The sequence below is a fragment of the Penaeus vannamei genome, chromosome 12 (assembly GCF_042767895.1).
Source record: "Penaeus vannamei isolate JL-2024 chromosome 12, ASM4276789v1, whole genome shotgun sequence".
Lineage (NCBI taxonomy): Eukaryota > Metazoa > Arthropoda > Malacostraca > Decapoda > Penaeidae > Penaeus > Penaeus vannamei.
In genome coordinates this window covers 39544943-39554942 of record NC_091560.1, presented here as the reverse complement: position 1 = coordinate 39554942, position 10000 = coordinate 39544943, and the positions used below count along the sequence as shown (strand labels likewise).

The 10000-nt window shown below is 43.3% G+C and overlaps 1 protein-coding gene across 1 annotated transcript in view; it reads right to left on the bottom strand.

Moving 5' to 3' along the window:
• Window positions 1-10000, bottom strand: part of LOC113825214 (uncharacterized) — a 13663-nt gene that overhangs the window by 1064 nt on the left and 2599 nt on the right. Inside the window, exons 5-14 of the mRNA XM_070127730.1 lie at window positions 8938-9096; window positions 8372-8549; window positions 7869-7954; window positions 7023-7193; window positions 5035-5223; window positions 4226-4433; window positions 3626-3787; window positions 2857-3009; window positions 1447-1614; window positions 1-76 (exon numbers count right to left, since the gene is read on the bottom strand). The exon at window positions 1-76 is cut by the window's left edge and continues 142 nt beyond it. Coding sequence (XP_069983831.1) covers window positions 1-76; window positions 1447-1614; window positions 2857-3009; window positions 3626-3787; window positions 4226-4433; window positions 5035-5223; window positions 7023-7193; window positions 7869-7954; window positions 8372-8549; window positions 8938-9096 — 1550 coding nt within the window. The remainder of the gene's footprint in view (window positions 77-1446; window positions 1615-2856; window positions 3010-3625; window positions 3788-4225; window positions 4434-5034; window positions 5224-7022; window positions 7194-7868; window positions 7955-8371; window positions 8550-8937; window positions 9097-10000) is intronic.

The following is a 10000-nucleotide window of genomic DNA, read 5'->3' as shown; positions in this document are numbered from 1 at the left end:
TTGTCCGCCCGCAGGTCGATGCGCCCGACGCCGTACTCCACCAGCAGCGTCGGCCCCAGGTACTCCACCGAGGAACCTGGCGGGCGGGTCCAGTGGACAGGTCATCTATCTATCAGTCGGTCTGTCTATCAGCCAATCAATCATTCAGCCTGTGAGAGAGTCAGTCGGTCTCTCTATCAGCCAATCGATCAATCTGTCTATCTATCAGTTAATTTATCTATTAGTCAGTCAAGCAATCACTTAATCTATACTTACATTCTTGGTCTATACATTTATCCTTCATTCACCTACCATCTAGCGATTAACCCAATTAATCAAACAATCTCTCTCTCTCTCTTTCTTTCTCTGTCTCTCTTTCTTTCTCTCTCTCTCTCGCCCACTCTCTTTCTCTCTCTGTGTGTCTCTCTCTTTCTTTCTTTCTCTCCCTCTCTCTCTCTCTGTCTCTCTCTCTCTTTCTTTCTCTCTCTCTATCTGCCTCTCTTTCTTCCTTTCTCTCCCCCCCTCCCCTCTATCTCTCTCTCTCTCTCTCTCTCTCTCTCTCTCTCTCTCTCTCTCTCTCTCTCTCTCTCTCTCTCTCTCTCTCTCGCTCTCTCTCTCGCTCTCTCTCTCGCTCTCTCTCTCGCTCTCGCTCTCGCTCTCGCTCTCGCTCTCGCTCTCGCTCTCGCTCTCGCTCTCGCTCTCTCTACCCCACCCCACCCAAAAAAAAAGTCAAGCACTCTCTCTATCACTATCTATCTATCGAACTTTCTCTTTATCTATCTATCTATCAAACTGTCTTTTTCTATCTATCTACCTATCTGGCCTCCTAACTCCAAATAAAAAAAATAAAAGCGTCATAAATAAGGCACTCCGAGGACGCCGAAAGAACCTGCACCAACACATCTATCTAATATATGTATCTACTTCTTTATCTATCTGTCTACCTATCTGGCCGCCTGGCTCAAAATTATATATATATATATATATATATATATATATATATATATATATATATATATATATATATATATATATATATATATATATATAAATCAAACACTCTTTCTTTATCGACCTATCTATACACCTTTCTATCTTTATCTCTACCTCTCTTTCTCCATCTATTTATCTACCTTTCTGGCCGCCTGACTCAAAATTCAAAAAAATAAATAAACAATAAAAAAACAGTCACTCTTTCTTTATCCAATTATCTATACATCTATCCATCTGCATTTCTACCTCTCTCTATCTATCTATCTATCAACCTATCTGGCCGCCTAAAAAAAAAAAAAAAAAAATCAAGCACTTTCTTTCTATCTACACAACTATCTATCTCTATCTCTACCTCTCTTTCTCCGTCTATCTATTAACCTATCTTGCCTCCTGACAAAAAAGGCCGTAAAAAAAAAAAAAAAAAAAAAAAAGAAAAACCGAAATAACGAAGAAAAAAACGGGAAAAAAACGAACCCTCAGCGTCATACAGAAGGTAGTCCGAAGACGCCGAGAGAACCTGCAGCACCAAGTAGCAGTTCTGGATGTCGAAGGGATAGAGAACCAGGTCGAAGTTGCAGGTGTAGACAGTGCTATACTTCCGGATGGTCGAAACGGGGTTGGTGTCGCCTCGGTAGATCTCGACTGCGGGAGGGGGAGGGGGAGGGGGGGAGGGGGTGGGAGGTGGGGGGTGGGGGGTGAGAGTAAAAGGGATTAGTGGGAGATTGGAAATATGTTTGGGGAGAGGAAGAAGGGGGAGAGAAAGGGAGAGGGGAGGAGAGATAGAACAAGAAGGAGAAGAAGAGGGAGAGCGAGAGAAACATAGATAAGCAGATAGATAAATAGAAAGATTGATAGAGAGAGAGAGATGATAATAATAATAAAAATAATAATGATAATAATATTAATAATCATCATTATCATCATTACAATTATTATAATCACTGTCATTATCACTATTATCATTATCATAATAGTGATAAAGAAGAAAATTATAATGATGGTATATAACAATAACCATAATGGTAACAATAATAATATTATTAATATCATCATTATTATAGTAATAGTTATGATAGTAATCATAATAATTGTTATTATCATTGTTATCATAAAAATACTGCTACTAGTATTACTATTGGGCATACTAATAATGATAATAACAGTAATGATAAGGATGATAATGAATATAATAACATAATAGTGATAAAACAAGCATAATACTGATCCTAACAATATAGTAATAATAATCATGTCACGCCACAGCATTTTTTTTCTTGAATAGCAAACCCGTTGACATTCATTTCCAGGAAAATGAAAAAAGTGAAAATCCCGATTTTTTTATTTTATTTATTTCCCTTATGACATTGTGACGTCCGCGAAAGAATTAGCAAAAAGTAATACAAATCAATTTGTCTATGATTCATTGTGTATGGTATCGTTTCTCCTGTCCTCAAAACAAAAATAGAATATATTTGGCGGAATTACTTTATTCTTATGTGTCATGTCATGTTTATTGTCTATCGTGAATATTTTTGATTTTGATTTCCAAAATAACAAATTCTGGTTGAAGAATTCTTTGTCTGTTTTCATTCAATTCCTCGAAGACTTCTAGTAAGCCAGAATTGTACTTCCACCGGGTGGGGCTGGAACTGGTGCATTCCTTTACTTCCGATCTTTGGAAGGAAGGAGGTACACTTGTCTTATTTTGGAGCTGGGGATTTTTTTTTCCTCCCGCTGACATTTCATTTCAGACTTGCTCGCTATTAAAAAAAAAAAGAATGCTGCGTCCTTAATGCTGATAGTGAAAATAACATCATGATATTAAAATCAATAATAATGAAATCAACAATATCACCGCCCCACTGCCCCTCGAACCGCCCTCACCCTCGTAAGGATTGGAGAGGTCGGGCGCGAAGTCCTGGTCGAGCTTGACGACGGTCGTGACGGCGTCCGCGTCGACCGCCGTGTTCTGGATGTCGTCCGTGTTGATGAAGCCGAGGTGCGGACGCCACAGCCCCGCCACTTGCTCCAGCGACACTGTGGGCGGGAATGGGGGAGAGGGAGAAGAGGGGGAGGAGAAGGAAGGAGAAGTAGAAGGAAGGGAAGGAAGGAGGAGGAGGAGGAGAAGGAAGGAGAGGAAGAAGGAGGAAGAGGGAGAAGAGAAAGGGGAGAGGGAGAAGGAAGGAGAGGAAGAGGGAGAAGAGGAGAAGGAGAAGGAAGGAGAGGAAGAAAGGAAGAGGAGGGGAAGAAGAAGAGTCTAAGTCAAAAACTGTCTCACGGTTGATTGCTTGTTAAACACATACTGACTCTTTCCACCCAAAGAAAGGCACGAACCTATAAAGAAAACAGATGGTTACTGACCGAATTTAGTTACGAGTCCTTTGGCCGCTTTGTTAAAATTGTGTGAAGCGCGACACAAAACATATTCATCGTACATACGCGCATTTACACGAATATAAATACATATTTATCAATCTAGACATGCATATCTACCGGATAGATAGGTAGATGAATGTATATCTAACAGACAAATAGACAAATATAAATTTCTGAGTATATGCATGTCCCTATATATGAATACCTATTGGGTCGAGCCTCGTACAATTTCAACAACCTGGCCCCTTAACTCGAAGGCCTCCGACGCGAGCCTCACCCGTGTTGAGTCGCGTCATGTTTTTGAGGTTGTTGAAGGTGAGCCTGTTGTCGAACCACGTCATCCGCAGGTTGTAGCTGACGGAGAGCAGCATGGTGGTGGTGTCGATGTTGAGGGTGTCCATCGTCACGTCGAGGGCGATCGGGAGGGAGGAGTCGGAGGCTGTGGGGGGAGGAGAGGGGATCATGACGGTGGGGTAGGGTGGGGGGTGGGGGGCTTGTCGTTCGGCCGAAAGGAGAGGGTGGGACTGGGGGTTTGGAAATTTTGGAGGTTACGGGATCATTATGTTATTCCTTTATCTATTTTTCATCTGTCTGGTTGACTGTCTTTCTACTTTCTTACACACACACATTTTTATATGTGTGTGTGTGTGTGTATGTGTGTACATATATACATGTACATATACATATACATATACATATATATATATATATATATATATATATATATATATATATATATATATATATATATATATATATATATATATATATATATATATATATATATATATATATATATATATATATATATATATATATTTATTTATTTATGTGTCCCCTCATCCTCGTCTAACCCACGCGGCGCCCCACGACCCACCTGGCCTTGGCGGGAGCTTCGACCTGTAATCCTTCGGGAAATTGATGATGTCGCAGTGGCTCTCGTCCGACTTGTCGTCGCAGTCGAACTTGAGGTCGCAGCGCTTGGCGAAGTCGACGCAGGAGCCGTCGGAGCAAGTGAACTGGCTGACGTTGCATGAGGACAGCGTCAGCACACGAAGGCCCGCCTCCTGACGACACACGGGATTCTGGGGACGTCCGTGGGAGGGCGCCGCGGCACCATTAGTCATGTGTCGATATTTCGGCTCCTTATATTTAGACCTTATCACACTAGCACCTTTTTCTGTCAATTTTTGCGTTTCCGTCAGAATCTGAGGCTTTCCACAAGTATCGTTTGCAAACGGAACGCCTCCCAGGGGAAGACCGTTTCCGTCTAATTTCCGTCTTGATCTTGTGCTACGAAGGATCTATACGGCTAGATTGTTTTTTTTTTTATTATTGATAGATTAGATAGAAAGAGTGAACGTAAACATAAGCTAATATCTTAGAACGTTCGTATATACAATATACATCATCATATTTCTTTAAAATAACGTAATATGCATGAGAATGTTCGTGTGATTCCCGGGACCTCACTTCAGTAGCGCCGTGTTTGTTTACATGGGCAATGTTTACTGCCTTGGTAATGTGATAGCGTCAGTCCATTCTCATACGGAAAGGTCATTCGGAAACGCAAAAATTGACGGAAAAAAGTGATAGTGTAATAGGGCCTTAAATTAGCCATCACTTTCGTTAAAGGCTCCGTGAAAATCTGGATTCCTCGGGTTCAGAAACACGACGGACCCTCACCTGCAGGTTCCAGGTGAGTCTCCCGACGGGGTAGTTGAGGTCGACGTCCTCCTGGCTGAGCGTCGCCATGGTGGTGTTGGTGATGATGTTGGACCACGCCCACACGCCCCCCGCGCCCTGCTGCACCGCGTACTCGCCGTAGCCTCGGAAGGACAGCGGCGAAGGGACCAGGTCCAGGTAGTACATGCGCTGAGGGGGAGGGGGAGGGGGATGGAGGGTGAGTGTCGAGTCTTAGCTTCTGGTTGAGAGCGAAGCCGCGTTTGGCTCGGGTGAGGAGGACAGACAGGGAGAAGGAGAGGAGGAAGCAAAGAAATAAATGATACTACTACTACTACTAATAATAATAATAATAAACGGGCACAAAAAGGAGAATGTGAAAAAGAAGTAGAATAAGAATGGGAAGGCGAAAGAGAAGGGGGAGAAGGAGAAGAAGAAGGAAAAAGAGGGAGAGATATAGGAACAGGAAAAGAAAGCCAGAAAAAAATAGAACAGATAATAGTAATAATTATGAAATAAACTTTTTACACACTTAGCCGACTTCTGAAGCTGTTTCGTTGCTTAGAGCGAAGGCAGAAGAACAAGAAAAAAAATGCGAAGCGAAAGATGAAAAGAAAAATAGAACAAGAGGAAAACGATGACGAAGATATATCTAATAAATGCTTATTTCTCCTTCTCTTTTCTTCTTCCTTCCACCATCTACGTTGATCTTATCTTCCCTTCTATCAACCTGTTATTCCTAACTTCCCTTTCATCAGCCTTTTCACTCCCTTACTCCCTCTCGCCGTCCGCATTACTCCCGTTCTCCCTGTCAATAGGCCTATGACTCCCTTCTCCCTGTCAATAGGCCTATGACTCCCTTCTCCCTGTCAATAGGCCTATGACTCCCTTCTCCCTGTCAATAGGCTTATGACTCCCTTCTCCCTGTCAATAGGCCTATGACTCCCTTCTCCCTGTCAATAGGCCTATGACTCCCTTCTCCCTGTCAATAGGCCTATGACTCCCTTCTCCCTGTCAATAGGCCTATGACTCCCTTCTCCCTGTCAATAGGCCTATGACTCCCTTCTCCCTGTCAATAGGCCTATGACTCCCTTCTCCCTGTCAATAGGCCTATGACTCCCTTCTCCCTGTCAATTGGTCTATCACTTCCTTTTCCCTGTAAACTGGCCTATCACCTCTACTACCTGCCAATAGGCCTATGATACCCTTTTTCCTGTCAATGGGCCTATCACTCCCTTCTCGCTGTTAACAGGCCTATCACTTCCTTCTCCCTGTTAATAGGCCTATCACTCCCTGTCGATAGGCCTATCACTCCCTTACTCCCTGTCAATAGGCCTATTATTCCCTTACTCCCTGTCAATAGGCCTATCACTCCCTTACTCCCTGTCAATAGGCCTATCACTTCCTTCTCCCTTTCAATAGGCTTTCACTCCCATTCTCCCTATCACTCTCCTAATCTCTCCCAACAGCCCTATCACTCCCTTACTCCCTCTCGCCAACCCTACCACTCCCACTTTCCCTCTCGTTAGTCCCTATAACTCCCACTCTCCCTTCCCCTCTCGCAATCTCTCTCACCCCATAAGACTCACTCCACCTTCAGCTCTCTACCTCCCAGCAATCCGTCCTCCCCACCACTCCCTCTACCTCCCTCCCCCTCTCTCCCCCTCCCTCCCCCACCAACTCACCTCCCTCTCCCTCTGCCTCCCAACATACCCTCCCTCTTCCTCTCCCTCCATCTTACACTCCCTCTCACCTCCCTGACCTCCTCCTCTCCCTCTCACCATCCTCCCTCACCTCCCCATCATCTCCCCTATCACCATCCTCTCACCTTCCCCCTCCCTCTCTCTCCTCCTTCTCACCTCTCCCTTCCTCCTCCCTCTCCCTCCCCCTCCGCCTCCCTCCCCTTCCCTCTCCCTCTCACCTCCTCCTCCTCCCTCCCCCTCCACCTCTCTCCCCTTCCTTCTCCCTCTCCCCCTCTCCTTCCCTCTCACCTCCTCCTCCTCACAGATCCCCCTCAGCGTCCACGTGGTCCCGGCGAAGGCGTGGCAGGCGGAGCAGCTGTGCTTCTGGCAGTCGGTGTCCTCGAGGCCCTTCTGGTGCAGGCGGATGCAGTTCTGGTACTGGCCGCCGTCGGGGTTGTTGGCTCGGAAGAGCAGCTGGCTCTTGGGAGGAGGAGAGAAGGGGTTATGGGTTGTTGTTGTTGGTGGTGTTGGAGGTGGTGGTGGTGTTGGAGGTGTTGTTGTTAGTGGTGGTGTTGTAGTTGTTGGTTTTGTTTATGTTGTTGTTGATAATATTGTTGTTTATGTTGTTGTTGAGAATGATGTTGATGTTGTTGTTGGTGTTGTTGATGGTATTGTTGTTGATGCTGTTGTTGCTACTGATGCTGTTGTCGGTCACGTTGATGCTATTATTGTTATTGTTGCTGTTGTTGTTTCTGTAGTTTTAGTTGTAGCTGTTGTTTTCGTTGTGCATGTTGTTTCGGAAGGGTGACGAATCCTTAAGTCATTAGCTTTTGTAGAGTAGGGAGACATTTCTTAATCTTGAGCTCTTGGATAGGCTTAAGGGTGGGGGGAGGCTAAGTCTCGTTTTCTTGGAGAAGGGGGGGGGAGGGTACTTGACTTTTGGACTTCTAGGGAAAGAAAAAAAAATGATTCATTGATTTATTTTTCAAGTCTTAGAGTTTGATTAAATTTCTCTATTTTCTCTCTCTCTCTCGTCTTATGGGATCTTAATTCGATTCGACTTATCGATTTTGCTCTAGTGTTAATCATAGTACCATTACCCAGTCAATTAAAGTTGCTATTTATGAATCATCCTCTTCCCTCGCTGCCACTTACGGTATTAAATGAGTCCCCGCTGAAAGGATTCCGCCAAACGTTTTCTTTGTCCTCGTCCGTTATTCCCGACCACTGACGGTCACACTCTGCCGAAGAAAATCAGTTTAAATTCAAATTCAAATTCAAACTAAAAATCAGTTATAAAGGATTTAATCGTTTTTGATATAGTATGAGCCATTATAATGATTAATCTAGTGCTTTGTTAAATGTGACTGAAAGTAGAGGTACTGACACTAGACAGAGGTAAAGATAAGTAGAGTTATAGATAGATAGAAAGACAGACAGACAGACAGATAGACAAATAAAGATAGAAATAGATAATAGATACACAGGTAGAGATAAAGAAAAGAAGAAGAAACTGGAGAGTTTGAAGCAAAAGAAAAAAAACGAAACAGGCAGACAATAAGAAAAAAAGAGTAAAAAACAAGAAAGAGATAGAAAACCTCCCCTCTCCCTCCTCCAAAACTCTTCCCTCCCCCACCCCCCTTCCCCCCCAAACTAACCCTCGACGCCCGCGAAGTACCCGAGCTCCCTCTCGATCTGCCTCGGCGTCGACGGCACCTCGATGACTCCCCCGAGGCCCCGACAGACGAAGACGGCGTCGCGGAACCGAAGGAGCGGCAGAGGCACCGTCACCCTCCCGCGGGACACCGACCGGCACAGCTCCTGCAGGGGAACGCTCTGGGGAAGGGAAGAGGAGCGCGAGGAAGGGAAGAAGGGCGCGAGGAAGGGAGGAAGGAGGCGGATGGGTAGAGGGGAAGAGAAAGAGGGAGTAAGAAGGAAGTGGAAGAGGGAAGAGGTGGAAGAGAAGGAGGGAGGAGGGGAAGAGAAGGGAGAGGGAAGGGAAGAGAAAGAAGGAAGGGGAGGAAAGAGGAGAGGGGAGAGAAGAAGAAGGGAATGGAAGGAGGAGGGGACGGAGGGAGGGGGAGGGTAGGAAAGAGGCAGGGCCGTAATGGAAATAATTAAATAATTATTAATAAGATGTTAATAATAATTGTTCTTAATGATTAATAACACCAATAAAGAAGTCAAATCTTTCCCCAATATGTCAAAAACCCTCAAATCTCACTTCTTCCTCGATGTCGTAAAGCTGCCAGTTCTTAGACCAGGTCAAAAGGTCACCCTCAAGGTTGACCTCGCAGTTGGCCAGGCTGAGAATCTCATCTTGGGTCAAAGGTCGACTCCACATGTTGATCTGACTGACCTTTCCGCTGAGGGAGTACTTGACCTGAGATGGAAGGGAAGTGAGTGAAGTTAATGAATGAAGTGAATGGTAATGGTGATCTTAAGGGAATTCAGTGAATGAAGTGAGTAAGGGAAGTAAAAATGAAGTGAGTGAGGGAAGTAATAAATGAAGTGAGTGAGGGAAATAATGAATGAAGCGAGTGAAGGAAGTAATGAATAAATGAGTGAGGGAAGTAATGAATGAAGTGAGTGAGGGAAGTGATAAATGAAGTGAGTGATGGAAGTAATAACTGAAGTGAGGAGTATCGATGATATGAAGGAAAATGAGTGAAGGAAGTTGATGAATGAAGTAAATGGTATTGATGAAATGAAGAGAATCAAGTAAGGGAATGAAGTGAAATTAATGAAATAATAGTGAATGAAGTGAACAGCCCTAATGAAGTCAGTGAAATGAATGAACTAAATTAAATTAACGTTATGAATGGAGGTAAGGAATGAATAAAGTTAAATTAAAGAAAAAAAAGTGAATGAAAATTATGAATGAATGGAAGGTAATGAATGCAATGGATTTAATTCCTGGATCTCATTCGCTGGATCAAAGGTAAACGGAAGTAGATGTAAAGATACAAATACAATCTAAATTCAACCTTAATAAAAACACTATCTATCTTAATCTGATTTAATACTTGGAAAAAGAAAAAAAAATGTAAAAGGTATATTATTGTTTTTCATAATACATTGTTGATAAAGTAACACAGCAGCCTGGGTGAATAATTATGAAAGAATATCACTAATGTCCATCAAAATCAGACAATTGATAAACTTGAAATCACAATATTTCTCTTGTTCTAATTAACACAAGGATACGTCTATATAAAATAAGATAAAATTTCAAATATTCTTGAACAGTCCTATGAAGAAAATTATATAGATTCGACATAAAAAAG